Here is a 24080-nt window from a genome sequence, read left to right on the forward strand (position 1 = left end):
GGGTAGGGATATATGCTAGGACTCTTAGCTATTGATTATGAAATCTTAAAAACAAGTGATTCCCTATCATGACAGTATATTTAGAATCCTAAAATTGAAGTTACGGGTAGTCCTTAAAATCCTGAGTTGTCATATCCAAGTATAGTTTTTAAAAATGTCTTAAACAAGAGATCAGAGCACTTAGTGAAGTGTTTATCAGACTTGCATTTACCAAAGAGCCATCCTAAAGGAAAAGTCTTGATGGCATATTGTCAAAAATAAGGTTTTTCTTAAATTGGTCATCTTATTTTTAAGATATGTGTATAACTGCGTGTCATACAAAACAGGTAGCAAGCCTGTTAGAAAAATGAAGAGTAGGCCAGGCTTGGTGGCTCACGCCTGTAATCCCAGCACTTTGGGAGGCTGAGGCAGGCAGATCACCTGAGGTCGGGAGTTCGAGACCAGCCTGACCAACATGGAGAAACCCTGTCTCTACTAAAAATACAAAAGTAGCCGGGCGTGGTGGCGCATGCCTGTAATTCCAGCTACTCCGGAGGCTGAGGCAGGAGAATCGCTTGAATCCAGGAGGCAGAGCTTGCAGTGAGCCGAGATCACACCATTGTACTCCAGCCTGGGCAACGAGTGCAAACCTCCGTTTCAAAAAAAAAAGAAAAAAAAAAACAACTGAAGAGTATATTTATTGACATTAAAATTATGGTGGGGGGAGAACCAGAATGTACAAATCCTTTTTAAGATTTCCTTCCCAGGGCCAGGCGCAGTGGCTCATGCCTGTAATCCCAGCACTTTGGGAGACCAAGGCAGGCAGATCACGAGGTCAGGAGCTCGAGACCATCCTGGATAACATGGTGAAACCCCGTCTCTATTAAAAATACAAAAAAATTAGCCGGGCGTGGTAGTGGGCACCTGTAGTCCCAGCTACTAGGGAAGCAGACGCAGGAGAATGGCATGAACCCAGGAAGTGGAACTTGCAGTGAGCCGAGATCGTGCCACTGCACTCCAGTATGAGTGACAGAGCGAGACTCCGTCTCAAAAAAAAAGCTTTCCTTCCTGGCCGGGCATGGTAGCTCATGCCTATAATCCCAGCACTTTGGTAGACGGAGGTGGATGAATCACCTGACGTCAAGAGTTCAAGATCAGCCTGGCCAACATGGCGAAACACTGTCTCTACTAAAAATACAAAAATTAGCTGAGCATGGTAGCAGGTGCCTGTAGTCACAGCTACTCAGGAGGCTGAGGCAAAAGAATTGCTTGAACCCGGAAGGCAAAGGTTGCAGTGAGCTGAGATCACACCATTGCACTCCAGCCTGGACGACAGAGTGAGACTCGGTCTCAAAAAAAAAAAAAAGGATTTCCTTACCATGACTAGCACAACCTAAACCTGAAGTATGATTTCAGAACTATGCTCATACCTAGAGTCCATAATTTTCTGGGTGCTTCCATTGCTTGTGGGCCCCCTAACATCTTGATTGCAGCAGTAATGGGAAGGAGGGAACCAGTTTTGACTGCCATTTTCCCCAATTCCTCCAGACTGTGGGAAACCACAGGACAAAGGTTCTGCAACAAATGAAGTGCAAGGAAAAAGAAAGAGACAGAGGAGGAACCTATGAACTGAAAAAGATTTACGAGATAAATCACTCAATCACAATGTACTGTGAAATGAAAAAGATGTAAGAGAAACCAACCAATCAAAATGTATCAGTTTTCTTGGCAGCCCAACTGAAACTGAAAAACAAAGTTTAAAAGAATGGGTAAAACAGAACATTGACTAGATATTTTATTATTTTAATTTTAGGTGTAATTATGGTATTATCTTTTTAAGTCCTTACATTTTAGAAATACACACTGAAATATTTATGGATAAAACGGTACATCTAAGATCTGCTTCAAAATAATAGGAAGAGTAGAAGGGACCAGTGTACCAATTAAACAAACTTGGCCTAACCTTGGAACCGTTGAAGCTAGGTGATAAGTATATGAGGGGTTCATTTTACTACTCACTGTACTTTTTTGTTTTGTTATTTTGTTTTGAGATGGAGTCTCACTCTGTTGCCCAGGCTAAAGTGCAGTGGCATGATCTCGGCTCACTGCAACCTCCACCTCCCGGTTCAAAAGATTCTCCTTGAGCCTCCCAAGTAGCTGGGATTACAGGCACGCACCACCAAGTCCAGCTAATTTTTGTATTTTCAGTAGAGACGGGGTTTCACCATGTTGGTCAAGCTCAAACTCCTGACCTCATGCAATCCATCTGCATCGGCCTCCCAAACTGGGATTACAGGCATAAGCCACCATACCCGGTCTGTTGTTTTGTTTTTTTGAGATGGAGTCCTGCTCTGTTGCCCAGGTTGGAGTACAGTGGCATGATCTCGGCTCACTGCAACGTCCACCTCCTGGGTTCAAGCAATTTTCCTACCTCAGCCCCGCTAGTAGCTGGGATTACAGGTGCACACCATCACGCCCAGCTAATTTTTATATTTTTTAGGAGAGACAGGGTTTCGCCATGTTGGCCAGGCTGGTCTCAAACCCCTGACCTCAGGTGATCCACCAGTCTCAGCCTCCCAATGTGCTGGGATTATAGGCATGAGCCACTGTGCCCAGCCGTTTTGTTTTCTAGAAACTGGGTCTGACTCTGTCGCCCAGGCTGGAGCACAGTGGCCCCATCATAGCTCACTGCAGCCTCAATCTCCTGGGCTCAAGAGAGATTCTCCCACCTCAGCCTCCCAAGTAGCTGGGACTACAGGCACACACCACCACACCTGGCTAACTTGTATTTTTTTTTTGTAGAGACAGGGTCTTACCATATTGCCCGGCCAATCTTGAACTCCTGAGCTCAAGCCATCTGCCCAGGCATGCCACTGCGCCAGCCGCTCTCTACTTTTCTGTATGTTTGCAGTCTCAAGCAATCCTTGTCTTGACTTCCCAAAGTGCTGGGATTATATGCGTGAGCAACCCCTGGCCTCCTGTATTTTAAAACTCAGACCTACATATCAAACTCTTGAGAAAAACAACTCATACCACTGATAGCAGAAGGTCACATCTGATACAACTATTTAACTGCTCCCCACCAATTCTGTCCCTCTGATCTCCCCTCCTGTGCCTTTTCTTTTTTTTTTTTTTTTTCCTGAGACAAGAGTTTCACTCAGTCGCCCAGGCTGGAGTGCAGTGGCGTGATCTCAGCTCACTGCAAACTCCGCCTCCTAGGTTCAAGCGATTCTCCTGCCTCAGCCTCCTGAGTAGCTGGGATCACAGGCGCACGTCACCATGCCCGGATAATTTTTTTGTATTTTTAGTATAGGGGGGTTTCACCATGTTGGCCAGGCTGGTCTGGAACTCCAGACCTCGGGTGATCCACCCACCTCAGCCTCCGAAAGTGCTGAGATTATTGGTGTGAAACACCGTCACCAACCCTTTTCTTCTTTCTAAGCCTTAGATCATGCTAAACCCAACTTATAGCACTTCTTCCTCCTTGATGCTTCTTTATTTTTCATTTTTCATCTGGATTATGTTCAATGTTCTAATCACTGCTCATTACACATTACAGAGATACTGCCCTCAGATGTTAAATCTCTCACCTACACCTTTTAGTGTGGTCCCTAAGTGATATCTATTCTCCTTCAGCCAGACGTAACTGGTGAACAAGTATTTCCCAAATACGAGACTTCTAAAAGACATCACAGAAAAATAGGAAGTATATTCTGAATCCCAACCCTCAACTTTTTCATTAAACAAAACTGCAACAGGACAACTAACTATAATATAAATCATTTTACTGAGCACTACAAACAATACTGATAAATTGATTCCCAAATGATTAATTCTCTTAAAAAAAAAATTCAAGGCCAGGCATTGTGGCTCACACCTGTAATCCTAGCACGGTGGGAGGCCAAGACAGGAGGACTGCTTGAGCCCAGGAGTTCCGAGATCAGCCTGGGTAACATAGCAAGATCCCATATCTAAAAAACAATTGTAGGCCGGGCGCGGTGGCTCAAGCCTGTAATCCCAGCACTTTGGGAGGCCGAGGCGGGCGGATCACAAGGTCAGGAGATCGAGACCACAGTGAAACCCCGTCTCTACTAAAAATACAAAAAAAATTAGCCGGGCGCGGTGGCGGGCGCCTGTAGTCCCAGCTACTCAGGAGGCTGAGGCAGGAGAATGGCGGGAACCCGGGAGGCGGAGCTTGCAGTGAGCCGAGATCGCGCCACTGCACTCCAGCCTGGGCAACAGCGTGAGACTCCGTCTCAAAAAAAAAAAAAAAAAAAAAAAGAAAAAAAAGAAAAACAATTGTAAAAATTAGCCAGGCATGGTGGCACACACCTGTAGTTGCAGCTACTTGGGAGGTTGAAATGGGAGGATCACTTGAGCCCAGCAGTTGTAGGTTAAGTGACCTATGATCACGCCACTGTACTCCAACCTGGGCAACAGGGCAAGACCCAGTCTTAAAAATAAACACAGGAAGGCCGGGCGCGGTGGCTCAAGCCTGTAATCCCAGCACTTTGGGAGGCTGAGATGGGCGGATCATGAGGTCAGGAGATCGAGACCATCCTGGCAAACACGGTGAAACCCCGTCTCTACTAAAAAGTACAAAAAAACTAGCCGGGCGAGGTGGCGGGCGCCTGTAGTCCCAGCTACTCGGGTGGCTGAGGCAGGAAAATGGCGTAAACCTGGGAGGCAGAGCTTGCAGTGAGCTGAGATCCGGTCACTGCACTCCAGCCTGGGTGACAGAGCGAGACTCTGTCTCAAAAAAATAAAAAATAAAATAAAATAAAAATAAAAATAAACCCAGGAAAAAAAAAATACATCAGCAAGATACACAATAACAAAACTATAACTATTCCAGCCACTCATCAAGCAAAGAATTAGGGAAAAAACTTTTTCAGCTTGGTGATGTACCAAAAAATCTAATTCAAAGGATTAGTGGCAAAACAAGCTGATACACAGGATTTTTGATTAACCCATTTTTCCCCTTACAAAACAGAGAAGAATATGTGTTCCCTATTTGTTTGCCAAAGTCAGCAGTATCTGAAGAACTGCTGGATGGCAAGATTATGCATATTCATAACCATACACCTGACACAATTTAATATGCGGAAAGATCTAAAAGATTTCATCTGATTTGAGTAAGTCCAGCTCTTTTTATATTTCAATCCTGGAAAGCATAAGCCACACTGGCCAGGGTAAAATATAATCAGATTGGTTAAAGAGGATGTGAGGCCTGATCCTAACAGAAATGTTTGAAAGTGTTCAGGCATTGTGGCTCATGCCAGCAATCCCAGCACTTTGGGAGGCCGAGGTGGGAGGATCACTTGTGGTCAAGAGTTTGAGACCAGCCTGGCCAACATGGCGAAACCCTGTCTCTAAAACTACAAAAATCAGTCAGGTGTGGTGGCGCATGCCTGTGATCCCAGTACTCTGGAGGCTGAAGCAGGAGAATAGCTTGAACCTAAAAGGTGGAGGTTGCTGTGAGCTGAGATTGCACCACTGCACTTCAGCCTGGGCAACAGAGCAAGACTCTATCTCAAAAAAAAAAAAATTAAATAAATAAATAAAAAAAAATGTTTGGAAAGAATATGACAGCAAAATAAATAGTTACCAGTTTATCTCAATCTTGGAGCTAAGTAGAAGAGAAAATCTTAACACAATAGACTACTCTAAGTAATATAACATTTATACTGAGTGCTATGGCAGCACTGCCCCTAAAAGCATTAATTCTGCTTCAGTTTATCAAAAATGGCTTAACAAGAGAAAACAGTGATGGACCATGAATAACTAGAGTTCCACCAAGAAAATGTCATTAGGAAGGAAGCAAGAAGCTATGTCAGTATTATGTGTATTTCTACTAAACATTTATTATCTCCTGACTTATAACCCATAGGGATGGGCACAGACAGTGTTCAAGTATTGCATGTTCTGCTATTTTCTTATGGCATCACTTAATTCACATTGATAGAATAATCTCAAAAATAACAAGTTTGGACAATGAATAGCAATAGACCAAAGCTTTTAGCTGGGTTTCTAAAAAATTCAGGAAAACTGATCAGAACTTTGATTTTCCTGTTTGAGAGCATCTTATGCTACCAATAAATATCAAAGCTATACTATCAATATCCCCAAATGAATAACCTCCTGAATGAACAAAAACAGCACATCTTTATATTTTCTACTTATTTTGCAAAAGGTTATATTTGAGATAGTCTAAAGAAAAATAATAAGGCCTAAGAACACTAAGAGAGCATTTAAATCCTAAATACCTAAAATAATACTGGTATTAAAGCCACTGCCAATTCATTAGCATGTCTGATAAACAGCAGAAAGCTGGACTTCAGGTCCTCCGGGTGACCCAAAAATTCAAAGCCATTCATATTGTGGTCCTAAACCAACCTTTACAGATTCATTTATTTCTTCTCTCCTTGCACCCACTGTTCCTGCCACAGTGGACTACTACTCAAACACACCTTTCACGATTCAATACCTTGTTACAAGATGTTCTCAGGCTCAGATGTCCTTCCCGATTTAAAACTGATCCTTTTAAAACAGGGACATGTAACCTCTTCAGTGAAATAACCCTAAGCATAATAATTCCGTTATCCAGGTTCCCAGAACATGTTGTTTGTTCTTCTACTTAAGCATGCATTTGGCCTCATGAGAGAATGAGGACATACACATCTGTTTCCCCTACCTGACTGTAAAATTTTGGATGGCCTCAGTCTGTTACCTTTCACAGACTAATGCTGAGCCAAATACCCAGAAAGAACATATGAAACAAAAGTGAATTAGAAGTCTCGTTCTCAGTGAAAATCTCGGATTCCAAGTCAGAAATCAAAGAATGCAGTTCCAACTTCCCATGCCTCGTCTTTTCTGAAAAGTGATCGTTTCCTGTCATCTCTGGATATTTCCTAATGAACTCCAATCTATTCCCAACGTTTTCCTAATTTGCACACTCTGCATTCCATAAAACGATCAACTAGTTTGAAAGCTTCGGCCGTTAATGAAAGTAATTTATCTTTTCCTTTTCCATCTGGCTCTTCCAATAACCAGCCTCCAAAGAAAAAGATCAATATTATACTAAAAGTGACTAAGGGAGGGAAAACAACTACCAGATTTTATCCCCAAATCGTTTCGTGCAAGAAAAATAAGCAAGTAACACTGACGCTTGAACACACACGGGGGCAGGAGTAATGGAATCTCGGTTTAACTAAATTCGATTCAGTCCTGCCGGAAAAGCGGCTGCCGTATTTCAGTGCTTTTCTGACCCTCTTCTGCATAAACTATGCGGACGACACTGTCGACAGGCGAGTGAGACTTTCTCCCCACGCCCGCTTCCCAGATCCCTTGCCCACGAATCCTACTGAGGAAGCCGCTTAAACAAGGCCCTCTGGTCAGAGAAGAGAAGCTACTCTGAAGTAGCAGGTCCCAAACACCGAACAAAGCGCCTGTCGGGGGTGTAAGAGGAGGACGCCATTACGCGGGGCAGTGGCCTGCGCCGCTGGCGCGGAGGAGACGACCCTTGGCCCCGAAACGCGGGCTCGGCTCCCATGAAAGAAACCATAGGAAAAGGCAGAATCCTAGGAAGAAAGGCTCTTAGTAAGCTAGCAACCAAGAAAACACGTAAGCAGGGAAAGACCGCTTACCTTCGTGAGTCTTGGCGATCTTCGCCATTTTGTCCACTCGAACACACTGACGGAACTGGCGCTCCCAAGAACTTCCGCTCGTCGCCGCCGCCACGGAGAAAAAAATAGCTGGGGGCTGCACTCTGCGCGTGCGCCAAACAGGAACGCGCTCCGTCGGGTGACACGTGACACAGCTGCCACCTAGAGGGAACCGCGAGGTGCATTGTGGGTGGGGGAGGAGTCACGGTTGGGACCTGAAGCCGCCTGCGTGGTGACCCAGGAAATCCTCGGGCTAAGCCGTAAGGTCCTTAAGTGAGTAACTTTGCCCTGGAGGAAAGTGGGTTCTATGAGGGGAGTTAAGAACAGACACTGAGTCCCAGCTACTCTAGAGGCTGAGGTGGGAGCATCGCTTGAGCCCAGGAGTTCAAGGCTGCCGTGAGCCGTAATCGTGTCGCGCCACTATACTCCAACCTTCAGCCCGGGCGAAAGAGCAAGAACCCGAGACCCCTCCCATAAAAAAAATGAACACTGTACGAAACACTGCGGTTTCAGAGCTGGAAGAGACCTCAGACGTTCAATCCCTTTCCCACAATTCACCAGAAGAACTCGAGGAAAACTTTACCTTGCAGCTGTCTCAGTCTTTACAGTGCTTAGTTACAAAGACAGTCTTAACAGTCTCATCTCTCGCCCTGTAATTCAAGGTCATTTTTCATTATTTCTGTTTAATAATTGCAAATAATTTGGGTAAGAATTTCGTTGAGCCTCACAAATCGTTATTGAGTTGCACAGTGAGAATCTTACCACCCTTTTAAAGCCTTTTAACTTTATGGGTTCTTAGAAAACCACTCATCGTCATTATTAACATTCATTAAATGTTTCTCTTAAATCGTAGACGGTATTCCTAAATCAGGAATTTTAATAGATCAGAATGCAGTCTGTTTTCCTAGACATCAATTAAAATATCATAACCTTGTACCGTCACACTGATCTTGGACTTCGACAATGAAAAAGAAAGGCTCAGAAAGATGGGTCCCGGAAGCAGCCCAGGAAAACAGGTAGTTATCAAGGTTAGAGCCATCACAAAGAAAGGAGTACCTCGCCATGTGATAAACCTACAACCCAAATACTAACCATACCATGGGTCATTATGGTCGTTTGAAGGGAGGAAAATGGTATGGGTGTATTCCTCTTGCAGAAAGACCCCATGTCTACTTTGGGTACAGTGAGGAGCCATTTTCCTGAGGCTAGGGGTAGGTGGGAGATATATGGACAATGGCGCTGGACTGAGAGCTTAAGATAACCTGTCCCTGGTGACTCCTGACCTGCAGCCTTGCTCCCTCTTTCCCTCTCACAGACTCCCTTCTTTGGATCAGGTGACACAAAGGATTTTTTTTTCTGTTTTTTTGACACAGAGTCTTGGTTTGTTGCCCAAGCTGGAGGGCAGTGGTTTGATCACAGCTCAACTTAACTTCGACCTTAAGGTTCAAGAGACTCTCCTGCCTCAGTCTCAAGAGTAGCTAGCACCACAAACATGGGCCACCATACCCAGCTAATATTTTGTTTTTTGTAGAATGAGATCTTACTATATTGCCCAGGCTGGTCCCAAAGTGTTGACCTCAAGCAGTCCTCCTGCCTCAGTCTCCCAAAGTGCTGGGATCACAGGCGTGAGCCACTACTGATTTTTATTAGCATCAGTAAAAGAATAAATTTGATAAAATAAAATTTTTGGCCAGGCGTGGTGGCTCACACCTGTAATCCCAGCACTTTGGGAGGCCAAGGCGGGTGGACCAGGAGGTCAGGAGTTCAAGACCAGCCTGACCAACACGGTGAAACCCCCTCTAAAAATACAAAAATTAGCTGTGCATAGTGGCATGTGCCTGTAATCCCAGCTACTCAGGAGGCTGAGGCAAGAGAATCACTTAAACCCGGGAGGCGGAGTTTGCAATGAGAGGAGATCACGCTACTGCACTCCAGCCTGAGCAACAAAGGGAGACTCCGTCTCAAAAAAAAATGCGATGGTTAATTTTAAGTGTCAGCTTGACTGGATTAAGGAATACCTAGAAACCTGGTAAAGCTATTTTTGTGGTGTGTCTGTATGGGTATTTCCAGATATTAGTGTGTGAGTACAAGTGGGCTAGGTAGGGAAGATCCGCCCTCCGTGTGGCCAAGTACCATCCAGTCTGATGGGGACCCCAGGAAGAACAGAAGCAGAGAAAAGGTGAAAATGTCAGTTTATGCGCCAACGCTGGCTACATCCATTCTTCCTCTATTGTTGTTTTTGGACAACAACCCCAAGCTGCTCAGCCTTTGGAATCCTGGATTTATACCAGCAGCACCCTACCCCTACACCTTCCTCCTGGTTCTCAGGCCTTCGGCCTTGGACTGAGTTACATTATTGTCTTCGTTGGTTCTAAACCTTGGGACTTGGACTGACCTACCAGAATCTCAGGGCCTCCAGTTTGCAGATGGCCTGTCAAGGAACTTAGTCTCCAAAATTGCAGGAGCCAGTTTCCCTAATAAATCCCAATGTCATAGTTCTTATCCCACAGGCCCACTTCTTTAGTTTAGTTTTGCTTTGTTTTTAGATATGAGGTCTTGCTCTGTCGCCCCAGCTATAGTACAGTGGCTCACTCCAGCCTCAAATTCCTGGGCTCTGGTGATTCTCCCAACTCAGCCTCCTGAGTACCTAGGATTATAGGTGGACACCACCATGCCCAGCTACTTTTTGATTTTTTGTTTCGTTTTGTTTGAGACAGAGTCTTACTCTTTCACCCAAGCTGGAGTGCAGTGGCGCGATCTCAGCTCACTGTAACCTTTGCCTCCCTAGTAGCTGGGACCATAGATGTGCGCCACCACACCCAGCTCATTTTTGTATTTTTAGTAGAGACAAGGCTTTGCCATGTTGGCCAAGCTGGTCTTGAACTCCGGGATTCAAGTGACCCACCCACATCGGCCTCCCAAAGTGCTGGGATTACAGGCGTGAGCCACCTCGCCTGCCTACTTTTTAAATTTTTTGTCGAGACAGGATCTTGCCGTATTGCCCAGGCTAATCTCGAACACCTAGCCTCAAGTGATCTTCCCACCTGAGCCTCTCAAAGTGCTGAGATTACAGGCAAGAGTCCCTTAACCAACTTCGAGAACTTGGGAAATAAGATGTGGTGGGTCCTTGCCACTGTGAGCCAGACGTGGGTGAGAACTTCATGTGTGACCCGGCCCCTATATATACCCACTCTAATAGGATATTATGACACTTTGGATAACAATGTCAATTTGGACCTTGTGTCCCACAGGTCTTAAAATATTTGGTTATTCCACTTTTCCCAGTGTATAGGTACCAGAGCAAAAGTTCCCTTTGGAGAAATATTAAGGGAATCATTAACAAATACTAACAAAAACAAAAAAAGAAAAAAGGAAAACAAAACAAATACTGTAGTGTTAAACAATCCTTCCTGGAGACCTAGCTTCTCCTTCAATTAGATGACCTGAACTCAAATTTCTAGGTCTGAAAACTACCTCAGGTCTGGAAACTAGCCGAAGATGACTTTTTTTTTTAATTGGGACAAATGCCTTCAGCCTCCTGATGATTCATATTTATTTATCTTGGTTGCATAGATTGAGCAGTACCCTTGTAGACTGCCCATCAATCTTGCCTCTAAGGATACCCAGTTGTATGAATCACGTATTTCTGCAGGTCAACCATTCTGACCTTATGCTAATTGTGCCACCTTGCTGCTGACAGTTAAGCATCACTAAAGTAGGAAACAAGGTCCAAACTGACACTACTTAAGGAGGGCAAGTAGTGATGGTGGGACCTCATCATCCCATTGCTATCATGGAGCTCATCTCTGTAGCTGCATCTGCCACTTTCACCCAAGGCCTGTAAAAGACAGCCAGTACCAAGCTGAGCCGTATCAGAGAAGTCAGAGGCAAATGGAAAAAGCAGTAATAGTGATTCTTTTTTTTTTTTTTCTTGAGATGGAGTCTTGCTCTGTTCCCCAGGCTGGAGTGCAGTGGCACAACCTTGGCTCGCTGCAACCTCCTCCTCCCAGGTTCAAGTGATTCTCCTGTCTCAGCCTCCCAAGTAGCTGGGACTACAGTAGCATGCCACCACGCCTGGCTAATTTTTGTATTTTTAGTAGAGACGGGGGTTTCACCATATTGGCCAGGCTGGTCTTTAACTCCTGACTTCGTGATTCGACCACCTCGGCGTCCTAAGGTGCTGGGATTATAGGCATGAGCCACTGCACCTGGCCTAGGGCCATGCTACTCTTAATACTAACTCCTAGGTGGGGTGTGGTGGCTCACATCTATCATCCCAGCAATTTGGGAGGCTGAGGTGCAGGGATTGCTTGAGACTAGAAGTTCGAGACCAACCTGAGCAACATAATGAGACCTTGTCTCAATTAAAATAAAAATCAGGCCTGGAGCGGTGGCTCACACCTGTAATCCTAACACTTTGGGAGGCTGAGGTGGATGGATCATCTGAGGTCGGGAGTTCGAGACCAGCCTGACCAACATGGAGAAACCCCATCTCTACTAAAAATACAAAATTAGCCGGGTATGGTGGCATGCGCCTGTAATCCCAGCTACTCAGGAGGCTGAGACAGGAGAATTGCTTGAACCTGGGAGGCGGAGGTTGCAGGGAGCCAAGATTGCGCTATTACACAAGAGCAATAAGAGCCAGGGCAACAAGAGCAAAACTCCATCTCAAAAAAATATAATAAAATAAAAATCAGGCCAGGTGCAGTGACTCACACTTGTAATCCCAGCACTTTTGGAGGCCGAGATGGGCGGATCACTTGAGGTCAGGAGTTCAAGACCAGCCTGGCCAACATGGTGAAACCACATCTCTACTAAAAATACAAAAATTAGCCAGGCATGGTGGCAGGTGCCTATAATCCCAGCTACTCGGGAGACTGAGGCACAAGAATTGCTTGAACCCGGGAGGCAGAGGTTGCAGTGAGCTGAGAGCATGCCACTGCACTCCAGCCTGGGCGACAGAGCAAGACTCAGTCTCAAAATTAATTAATTAATTAAATTTAATTAAAAATAAAAAAATTTAAACAATATTTAAATTAGAGACAATGTCTCATTACGTTGCCCAGGTTGGTCTTGAACTCCTGGGCTCAAGCAATCCACCTGCATCAGCCTCCCAAAGTCCTGGGATTACGGGTATGAGCTACTATGCCCAGCAAGTTATTTTTAAAGGAATCAAATATATATATATAAAGTCCTTGTCCTAATCATCAGCTTTTTCTGCTCTCTAGCAGCCAGAGATGAGACTCTTTATTTTTTATTTTATTTTATTTTATTTATTTATTTTTTTTTTTGAGACGGAGTCTCGCTCTGTCCCCGGGCTGGAGTGCAGTGGCCGGATCTCAGCTCACTGCAAGCTCCGCCTCCGGGGTTTACGCCATTCTCCTGGCTCAGCCTCCCGAGTAGCTGGGACTACAGGCGCCCGCCACGTCGCCCGGCTAGCTTTTTGTATTTTTTAGTAGAGACGGGGTTTCACCCCGTTAGCCAGGATGGTCTCGATCTCCTGACCTAGTGATCCGCCCGTCTTGGCCTCCCAAAGTGCTGGGATTACAGGCTTGAGCCACCGCGCCCGGCCTATTTTTTTTTTTTTTTTTTTTTTTGAGATGGAGTCTCACTCTGTTACCCAGGCTGGAGTGCAGTGGCGCGATCTCGGCTCACTGCAAGCTCCGCCTCCCGGGTTCACGCCATTCTCCTGCCTCAGCCTCTGGAGTAGCTGGGACTACAGGCGCCCGCCACCACACCCGGCTAATTTTTTGTATTTTTAGTAGAGACGGGGTTTCACCGTGTTAGCCAGGATGGTCTTGATCTCGTGACCTCGTGATCCTCCTGCCTTGGCCTCCCGAGACTCTTTATATACTGCCAAGGATGCCCTTCAGCTTTCACATTTAACCTACATTGGGGATTAATCACTCTCAGCCTTTCATTGTCTTTCTCCAGTGTCTAAGTAGAAGCTGTTAATGTTTTACCTACCACCAGTGAGAGAGTCCTCATTGCTGGCTAGATAACAGGTGATCCAGATCTAAAAATCACATTTTTGAATCTGCTTGGATAATTCTTGGATCCCAGTTGTCACAGGTTGCATTGCCCATGAAGCCAACTCTGAGATGAAGATCTGCATGCAAGAAGTTTGCAAGAATCCAGCCAAGCATGGTGGCTCATGCCTTTAATCCCAGCACATTGGAAGGCCAAGGCAGGAGGATCGCTTAAGCCTAGGAGTTTGAGACCAGCCTGGGCAACATAGTGAGACCCCTAGCTCTCTTAAAAACAAAATAAAAAGTTTTTTTAAAAAAGAAGTTTGCAGCCAGGTGTGGTGGCTCACACCTATAATCTAAGCACTTTGGGAGGCCAAGGTAGGCGGATCACTTGAGATCAGGAGTTTGAGACCAGCCTGGCCTACATGGCAAAACCCCATCTCTACTAAAAATAAAAAATTTGCTGGATGTGGTGGCGGGCACCTGTAATCCCAGCTACTGGGGAGGATGAGGCAGGAGAATCACTTGAACGGAGGTTGCAGTGAGCTGAGATTAAATTCCAGCATGCACGACAAGAGCGAAACTCCCTCTCAAAAAAAAAAAAAGGCTGAGCGCAGTGGCTCACACCTATAATCCCAGCACTTTGGGAGGCCGAGGAGGGTGGATCATGAGTTCAGGAGACCAAGACTTTCCTGGATAACACAGTGAAACCCCGTCTTTGCTAAAAATACAAAAAATTAGCCAGGCGTGGTGGCGGGTGCCTGTAGTCTCAGCTACTCGAGAGGTTGAGGCAGGAGAGTGGCGTGAACCTGGGAGGCGGAGCTTGCAGTGAGCTAAGATTGCGCCACTGCATTCCAGCCAGGGCGACAGAACAAGACTCCGTATAAAAAAAAAAAAAATACAAGTTTGGAAGATTCCTGTAAGGATCCACACCTGTGGGAGAGTAAAGGCAGCAGGTTGGGCAGAGGAGGAAGTTGAACTGCCATTCAGTTACAACAGATTCCTAAAGCAATGATGGAGGAACTCTGGTGATGAGGTGTCCCTTCAGAGTTGTCCTGAATTGAGGTAAAGGGGTTGGAACTTTATTCTCCCATATCAACAAGAATTTGGATCTTGGCTTCCACAGGAGGAGGGAAGAGGCAGCTGTCTTTTAGCCACAAGCAATCCCTGGAGAGGGATGCATTGGAGAGCTGTTACCCACAGAACTTCCAATAGCTCTAGTATTAGGGGAAGGGGAAGGAATCTGGGCAGCCCAACATAGCATCCTCTACAGGTGTCCTAAAGTGCCTTCCATGAGATGGACAATGATACAGAAATAGAGTAGATGGTGACACTGTGCCCCAAGAATCTAAATCTTAAAGAAGTTTGGGTTTTCTGGCTGGGCGTGGTGGCTTAAGCCTGTAATCCCAGCACTTTGGGAAGCCAAAGCAGGCAGTTCATGAGGTCAAGAGATCAAGACCATCCTGGCCAACATGGTGTAACCCCGTCTGTACTAAAAATACAAAAATTAGCCAGGCGTGTGGTGGCACGCGCCTGTAGTCCCAGCTATTCAGGAGGCTGAGGCAGGAGAATCGCTTGAACCCGGGAGGTGGTGGCTGCAGTAAGTCAAGGTCACGCCACTGCACTCCAGCCTGGGTGACAGAGCGAGACACTGTCTCAAAAAAAAAAAAAAAAGTTTGGGTTTTCATGAGAGAGTGGGTAAATTATGATCTGAGAGAAGTAGTGAAGAGTGAAGGTGAAGGAGACATCAGTCCTGTTCTCTTGGCCTTAAAGTACCTCGGTAGCAAGGGTTATCAAACACCGCCTTTTAAAATTTTTTTGAGATGGAGTCTCACTCTGTTGCCCAGGCTGGAGTGCAGTAGCACGACCTTGGCTCACTGCAACCTCTGCCTCCCAGGTTCAAGTGATTCTCCTGCCTCAGCCTCCTGAGTAGCTGGGACTACAGGTGCCCACCACCACACCCGGCTAATGTTTGTATTTTTAGTAGAGACGAGGTTTCACCATGTTAGCCAGGCTGGTCTCAACCTCCTGACCTCATGATCCACTGGGATTACAGATGTGAGCCAATGCGCCCAGCCAAACACCCCTTTCTTTCTTGGAATGGTGATTAATTGAAAACAATTTTGAATGTATTGTTTTCTTTATGGTAGTTTATCAATGGCTATGCCTCTCCAGGAGCCTCCGAGTGTGAAAGCAGAGTCAGAGTTGCACTGTGTGTGTGTGTGTTTGAACCTCCTTTTCAGTGATTCCCAAACTCTAAGGGCATCCCCTGAGGAGCTTCTTAAAATTATAGGTGGTGGGCCCAAACTCCAGAGATTGATTCAGTAGGTTTGAAGTGGAACCCAAGTGTTGATAACTGTACAGGTGGCCACACTTTGAGAAGCGTGACATCTCAAAGCCTCTTTTCTCAGCTACGTCTGAATTCTGGGAGAAGGCAGACAGGTGTCCAGTGTTCTATGGTCAGAAGAAAGAAACATATCCAAATATTCAACAGCATGTGTGGTCTGTCACCCCCGCTACTCACCCCAGTGTGAGATAAAATGTGCCTATGGTTGAGAAAGAATAAGCAGCCTCGTATGAGAGAGGAATCTCAGGGTAGCTTCACAGGGTGCCAAGAGTCAGCCAAGGAAATTGTTCTGAACTCTGTAAGACACATGACCCCCTCCACTTTCCTGAAATAAAATTAATAGAGAATAGAATCTGATCACACAGGTAATTTTGAAAAATATCAATTAATGCCCCAACTGAAATATAAAAGGAGAAATCAAAGGGAAAAAATGCTTATAACAAAAGATGTATTTTGAGGATTTGGGAAGTTTATGAATCACAGATTAGGGGGTTCAGAAGGCACAAAGGAAAGGTTTGAGAGAAAAAAGTTAGTGGAAAAGAAGCAGTGAGCTGTATAGTAATGAGGATAAATAGGAGAATGATTATTGGAGGGGCTTTTATTTTAGATGGCAAGAATAACAACTGGAGATAATCTGGCTATTAGATTATCATTAACATAAATAGCCTCAGGAATCCTCAGGTGAGTGGAGAAAGAGGTAAGTGAACACCCGGGCCATAATCTATAATGGACAGCAGTCTCCAACCCATGGGCTATAGCTGGCTGCCACACCTCCCTTTTAGTGTGATAAAGTATGTATAATACAAAATATGCATTTTAAATATTTTAAGTATATAATTCAGTGGCATTAATTACATTCAAACTGTTAATACGACTATCAACACTACCTCTATCCAAACTTTGTTTTTTTTTAATCACCCAAACTGAAACTCTGGGATCATTAAGCAATAACTTCCCATTTCCCCCTTTTCACTTAACTCCTGGTAACCTCTAATCTACTCCTACAGTGAGATTTCCTGGATAGGGTAACACCAGATCAGTCTTACAGATGAGGTAAAAATGATAGAGGAGATGGGGGTGAGAATAGGACACAGGACCTTCTAGAAAAAGAGGACAATGTAGGCCATAGTGTCTGTAGGGGACCTCGAAGTAGTTCTTTGTGGCTAAGTACCATTGTATGTGGCAGGAAGTTGCAAACGAGGAATTCTAGGATTGGCTCGGAGGCTAGTTATATAAACAGGAAGAATCTGTTTCCTTGATCTACTCTGAGTTCCCTGACATAAGAATTTCTGGGCCGGGCGCGGTGGCTCAAGCCTGTAATCCCAGCACTTTGGGAGGCCGAGACGAGCGGATCACGAGGTCAGGAGATCGAGACCATCCTGGCTAACACAGTGAAACCCTGTCTCTACTAAAAATACAAAAAAAACTAGCCGGGCGTGGTGGCGGGTGCCTGTAGTCCCAGCTACTCGGGAGGCTGAGGCCGGAGAATGGCGTAAACCCGGGAGGGGGAGCTTGCAGTGAGCTGAGATCTGGCCACTGCACTCCAGCCTGGGCGGCAGAGCGAGACTCCGTCTCAAAAAAAAAAAAAAAAAAAAAGAATTTCTGAATCCCGCGGGACGCCGTGGCTCACGCCTGTAATCCCAGCACTTTGGGAGGCCAAGGTGGGTGGATCACAAGGTCAGGAGATCAAGACCATCCTGCCTAACAGATTGAAACCCCTTCTCTACTAAAAATAGAAAAAAAAATTGGCCGGGTGTGGTGGTGGGCACCTGTAGTCCCAGCTACTCAGGAGGCTGAGGCAGGAGAATGGCGTGAACCCAGGACGTGGAGCTTGCAGTGAGCCAAGATCACACCACTGCACTCCAACCTAGGTGACAGAGCGAGACTCCGTCTCAAAAAAAAAAAAAGAATTTCTGAATCCCAGCACTTTGGGAGGCCAAGGTAGGTAGATCAGAAGGTCAGGAGATTGAGACCATCCTGGCTAACACGGTGAAACCCCATCTCTACTAAAAAAAATACAAAAAATTAGCTGGGTGTGGTGGCAGGTGCCTGTAGTCCCAGCTACTCCAGAGGCTGAGGCAGAAGAATGGTGTGAACCTGGGAGACGGAGCTTGCAGTGAGCCGAGATCGCGCCACTGCACTCCAGCCTGCTGCACTCCAGCCTGGGGGACAGAGCGAAACTCCATCTCAAAAAAAAAAAAAAAAAAAGTATTTCTGTATCTGGAAAGCTAAGTATGTCGTCATCCTTTCTGGCCTTGCCTAGGTAGTTAATTATCTTATTTTCTTCTGCTGAAATTTCTAGTTTTGGCCTACTCAAATTGAATTTTTTAATTTTTTAATTTTGTTTTTGAGGTGGAGTCTTGCTGTCACTCAGGCTGGAATGCAGTGGCGCTGTAGGAGGATGAGACAAAATTCTTCAGACACCGAGTTAAAGAAGGAAGGGGTTTATTCGGCCGGGGGCATTGGCAAGACTCCTGTCTCAAGAGCTGAGCTCCCTGAATGAGCAATTCCTGTCCCTTTTAAGGGCTCACAACTCTAAGGGGGTGCATGTGAGGGGGTCGTGATTGATTGAACAAGCAGAGGGCATGTGACTGGGGACTGCATGCACCGGTAATTAGATTGGAACAAAACAAGACAGGGATTTTTACAGTGCGTTTCTATACAATGCCTGTAATCTATAGATAACATAACCGATTAGGTCAGGGGTCAATCTTTAACTGCCAGGCCCAGGGTGTGGCACCGGGCTGTCTGCCTGTGGATTTCATTTCTGCCTTTTTTACTTCTTCTTTCTTTGGAGGCAGAAATTGGGCATAAGACGATATGAGGGGTGGTCTCCTCTCTTAGTGCGATCTCGGCTCACTGCAACCTCCGCCTCCTGGGTTCAAGCGATTCTTCTGCCTCAGCCTCCTGAGTAGCTGGGACTACAGGTGTGCACTACCATACCCAGCTAATTTTTGTATTTTTAGTAGAGATGGGGTTTCACCATGTTGTTCTCGAACTCCTGACCTCAGGTGATCTGCCTGCCTCAGTCTCCCAAAGTGCTGGGATTACAGGTGTGAGCCACACCTGGCCTGAATTGAATTTTTTTATTTTTTATTTCTCGAGATGGAGTCTTGCTCTGTCACCCAGGCTGGAGTGCAGTGGCGTGACCTTGACTCACTGCAACGTCCACCTCCTGGGTTCAAGTGATTCTTCTGCCTCAGCCTCCTGAGTAGCTGGGACAACAGGCACGTGCCACCACATACCTGGCTAATTTTTATATTTTTAGTACAGACATGGTTTCACCATGTTGGCCAGGATGGTCTCGATCTCCTGACCTCGTGAACCACCTGCTTTGGCTTCCCAAAGTGCTGGGATTACAGGCGTAAACCACTGTTGCCCAGCCAGAAAACCCTCTCTACCATAGAGCTCAACCTTTAGCACATTCAAGAAGTATTCACAAAATAAAGTATATACAATTTAAAATTTAGCTGCTCAAAAAAGATGTCATCATATAGACAGTAGGGCAAAATGCCCACTAAAAAAATTAGTTCTACAATTACAGTGAATTTGACATCAATCAGTAAACGTGTTTATAATCGTAACACAGTCCTTACTAACAATGTAATCAAGGCTTTTTTTTTTTTTTTTGAGACGGAGTTTTGCTCGTTACCCAAACTGGAGTGCAATGGTGCAATATCGGCTCACCTCAACCTCCACCTCCCGGGTTCAAGAGATTCTCCTGCCTCAGCCTCCTGAGTACCTGGGATTATGCGCATGTGCCACCACGCCCAGCTAATTTTTGTATTTTTAGTAGAGACGAGGGTTTCTTCATGTTGGTCAGGCTGGTCTCAAACTCCTGACCTCTTGATCCACCCACCTCGGCCTCCCAAAGTACTGGGATTACAGGCGTGAGCCACCGCAGCCGGCCAATAATTTCTTAAAATCATCTAGTATCCAGCTTTCAAATTTCTTAGTCTCATATATATATTTTTATATTTAGTTTGCGCAAAACAAAATCAAAATAAAGCCTTTTACATCCTTTAAATCTACAACTGTCTCCCCCTCCCCTTCCTTTTTTACTTAATATTTTCTCACTGAATAAACTGGGTGACTTGTCCTATAGAATTTCCCATATTCTGGAATTGGCAGATAGTATCCCCTTGGTGTCATTTAACATGTTCTTTTCTTTTTGGTTTGAGTCAGGGTCTCGCTCTGTCACCCAGGCTGGAATGCAGTGGAATGATCACAGCTCATTGCAATCTCAAACTTCTGGGCTCAGGTGATCATCTTGCCTCAGCCTCCCCAGTAGCTGGGACTACAGGCGTGTGCCACCACATTCAGCTAATTGTTTAATTTTTTTTGTAGAGATGGGGTCTCGCCACGTTGCCAAGGCTGGTCTCAAATTCCTGGCCTCAAGCGACCCTTCTGCCTCAGCATCCCAAAGTGTTGGAATTTCAGGCATGAGCTACTGTCCCTGGCCTGAAAATGTGCTTTAAAGAAGACCTTACTTGAATACTGGAAATATTTAAGATTTAAAGAAGAGCAAGGATTGTGTATTTGAAAGTAATTGATACAGAATTGTCCATGCAGCTACAGAACCACCTCAATCTACAAGTACATCATGTGTTGTACTGCAAAATGTTTGACAAACCTTGTAGCTGATGATTTCAATTTACTCCACAAAGTATCTAGTAAAGGGTGACTGCAATGAACCAAGCAAGAGGAGAAAATAATCATAGACACAACAGCTGGAATATTGCTTTAAATGTAAATCAGATCAAGTGACTCTTCTGCTCTCAAACTCTAATGGCTTTCCTTCGAACTTAGAATACAATAAAAAATTGGTAGCACACTATGGCTTCCGTGGCACTAGGATAAAGCTCTACCTTCCTCTCTGACCTTATTTCCTACCACTTTCCTCCTCTCACTGTGCTCCAAACTCCTTGCTCTTCCTAAAGCATGCCAAGATTGTTCCTGCCTGGGGCCTCTGCGCTTGCTGTTCCACACACCTGAAAGTCATTTTCTCCCAAGTAATCAGTTCACTTCCTCACTTCATTTTAGGCTTTTGTTCAGTGTCATCCTCTCAGAGCCCCTCTTAACTACCCTATATAAAACAGCACCCTACCATATTCCTCCCTCTTCATCTCCTTACCCTGGTTTACTGTTTAGTCTCCAGGACATATAACAAGCTGCCATTGTACTATAAACTAATTGGTTTCTTTCCCCCACTGGGATATAAGCTCTGTGACAGTGAAGACTTTTGCTCACTTCTCCAGTATCTACTAGGTGCCACACAAATATCTGACTACATTTAATCAACAATCTAATTTACTGTTCCCAAACTATATTAAATAGGTAGTATTGCTATCCTCACTTTACAGTTTGCAGGAAAACTATCGGCGTACAAACCTTAAGACCTGAGAACAAACTGAGGGAACAAGAAGTCTGGACTTGACGACTATCACCGAAACAAGTAAATGAAAGCGAAGTCGTCTGATTAGTATGGAAGGGAAACCCAAGCCATACTGTAATCCCAGCACTTTGGGAGGCCGAGGCGGGCGGATCACAAGGTCAGGAGATCGAGACCACAGTGAAACCCCGTCTCTACTAAAAATACAAAAAATTAGCCGGGCGCGGTGGCGGGCGCCTGTAGTCCCAGCTACTCAGGAGGCTGAGGCAGGAGAATGGCGGGAACCCGGGAGGCGGAGCTTGCAGTTAGCCGAGATCGCGCCACTGCACTCCAGCCTGGGCAACAGCGTGAGACTCCGTCTCAAAAAAAAAAAAAAAAAAAAAGAACACCAACTAAAATTTGGGCCACGCAGGAAGAAGGCAGATGGAACTGATGCTGGATAACTGAGGCTGTTTCCTAATGACAGGACCTTATGTTGCCCTCATAATTACCCCGTGAGGTAGGCAAAGCAGGCATTGTATTACACAATCATTAACAAGCAGGACGGGAACGGCCAGGCTTCGCAGCCAGGAGCGATCGCCTGTTTCGCTCCGCGCTCATGGGTTTGGACAGTTACATAATTAACACCCTAACCCTGGGGCTTCCCGCAGCCCCCCGGCGGGGCTCAAGTCACTGGCCTCCCGACCGGAAGCGGACCCCAGGAGAACCACGGCGGTTGGTTACTCCAGGAAAATTCCTGCGCGGGGCGTGGACTGAGGAGTCACTGAGTATTACGCAAATTGCGCGAGCGCGCGGGAAAAGCGATTGGTCAGTCCGGAGAGAGAGGTGTGTCCTGGCGGGCTTGTATCTCCTCCGATTGGCCGACAGGCTGACGGGACCGTTTACAGTCAGCCCTACGTAGAGTGAGCGTGTGTCAGCGACGTGCAACCCGGAAGGGAAGAAGGGGCGTGTCAGGCTGCGGCAGGGGACCAGCCGATTGGCTGGGAGGGACCGGAGCCGGGCTGCCGGCCCGACCAGAGAAGGGCGGTGCTGCAAGGCTAGTCTGGGAGGTGACGACCGGCTTCGGAGAGTCTATCATGGCAGCTCGGACTGGTCACACAGCCTTGAGAAGGGTGTTCTCGGGATGCCTTCCGAAGTCGGCGACAGCGGCCTGCGCCCCCGCACGGGCGCTTGCGCCCGTGCGGAATGGCAGGTAATCAACAGCGGGGGCGCTGCGACGAGAGTAGTTTTCCATTTTGGCTGCCGAGTTGGAGGACCGGAAGGATTTGGGGGTGAGGCAGAGCCGGACTCGGTGCATTTCCGTGCCTTTAGAGGAGAAAGCTCTTTTGCGTTTGGCATCTGAGGGACTCAAGAGCGGCGCGCATCCCCCTGGGCCCAAGGCTGTGTTCGTGCCTCGTTTCCCTCTTGAGAGGCGGTGAAATCATCGGCAAAGCGACTTTGGAAGCAATTTGGCCATTGGTGCCTTGGGGCTCTTCCGGTCTCCTCCCCTATGGCCTGTTGCTGCTGCTGTTGGAAAGTGTTAGCTTTGCGCGGAAGGGTTGCCGGCTGCTGGTTGTATGGGAGTTTGTGGTTTGGCGGTGAGCTGCCTTCTCCGATTCCTTCTACCTGCCAGATGGTCAGATGCGTTTTCCCAATTTCTGGAAGAGTGCTTTGTTCTCACCATTTAGTGTTTACAAAACTAAATGTAGCTAACATAAGGGACCTGGATTTTTTCACTCTGCTGTAACTTACAGGTCCTGTAACCTTGAACCGTAGTCTGCTTTCGATTTTCCTGGTTGGTTCAATTTTTGGTAGGTGAGGATGGAGATGGAGGTCGGAACATGGATACCATACTTGTACGACATAGTTTCCTTTTATTAATAACATTGTAATGTTCTTGAAAATTAAAGTTAGTGTGTTTTAAATGAATTCAGGTGTACAAAGTACGACGTGGGGAGAGAAAACACAAATCTGGTTGAGCCCCAGGACATTTAGATTAAATTAAGATCCAGCCCTACGGGAAACGAGGAAATAATTTTTTTAAAAAAAATATTCAATTAAGAATATTTAAAAACACCAACAACCTTACCAAATCCAAATCCCTTTAGACAAATGTTGGATGAGGCAAAATCATAAAATTACTCCTGCTTTAGAGAGTAACTTCAAAAAGTAGTTTCAAGCAGAATAACCCCGTCATACTTCAGATCTGTTTGTATTACTCTTATAAAATGTTGTCTTGCAAATAAACAGCACTTGCTTTTGAGAAAAATACAGTTGCTTTAGTGATCAAATTGAGGCTTCAGTTCCAAGATAAATACTGTTTATGATAATGAGGGCGGCAGTTTGAGTTCATTTCCAGCGTTAGTCATCAGATTCTGACCTTTATTATACTTAGGTATTTGAGAGAGTAGTACTGGAAGAGGAGTGACAAGAAAGCTGTTTTCCATGTGGTCCAGTGGTCCAGTATTCATTTCATGGCTTAACTGTATATATGAATGTGTGTCTCCTCATATCGTAGTTTAAGACATAGTATTCCTGGAAGTGCATGAGAATAGATGTGCTGTCCAGGGCACTGTAACTATAGCATGCAAATTGATCAGAAAATGTCCTGTCAGTTTGCTTTAAACACAGGTATTTTCCTTAGGATTGTAATCAGATTGTGTAAGGGTATTTTTTTGGGTAGGCTGGGAGGCAATACATAAACCTGGTAGGTTCATGTATTGACTTCCACTAAACACATGAACCTTTAT

The 24080-nt window shown here is 45.7% G+C and overlaps 2 protein-coding genes across 8 annotated transcripts in view; one reads left to right on the forward strand and one right to left on the reverse strand.

Moving 5' to 3' along the window:
* The window catches only part of LOC105468153 (splicing factor 3b subunit 1), a 49300-nt gene extending 41530 nt beyond the window's left edge, over positions 1-7770 (reverse strand). For both annotated transcript variants that reach the window (XM_011718200.2, XM_071073125.1), the window contains exon 1: positions 7626-7770. In XM_011718200.2, the coding sequence (XP_011716502.1) occupies positions 7626-7653 (28 nt within the window). In that variant the 5' untranslated portion in view covers positions 7654-7770. The remainder of the gene's footprint in view (positions 1-7625) is intronic.
* Positions 7771-7894: 124 nt separating this feature from the next.
* The window catches only part of LOC105468151 (coenzyme Q10B), a 37311-nt gene continuing 21125 nt past the window's right edge, over positions 7895-24080 (forward strand). Inside the window, exon 1 of one of the 6 annotated variants that reach the window (XM_071073128.1) lies at positions 7895-7916. Coding sequence is in view for 2 of the 6 variants with exons in the window: in XM_011718196.3 (XP_011716498.1) it covers positions 22428-22543 (116 nt within the window). In the remaining 4 variants the exon portion in view is untranslated. Of the gene's footprint in view, positions 7917-21990; positions 22177-22296; positions 22544-22602; positions 22623-22707; positions 22929-22966; positions 23187-24080 lie in introns of those variants that run through there. The other 5 variants (XM_071073126.1, XM_011718196.3, XM_024788616.2 and 2 more) reach the window with 5 other exon arrangements.

This window comes from Macaca nemestrina, chromosome 11 (genome assembly GCF_043159975.1).
Source record: "Macaca nemestrina isolate mMacNem1 chromosome 11, mMacNem.hap1, whole genome shotgun sequence".
NCBI classification, from domain to species: Eukaryota; Metazoa; Chordata; class Mammalia; order Primates; family Cercopithecidae; genus Macaca; species Macaca nemestrina.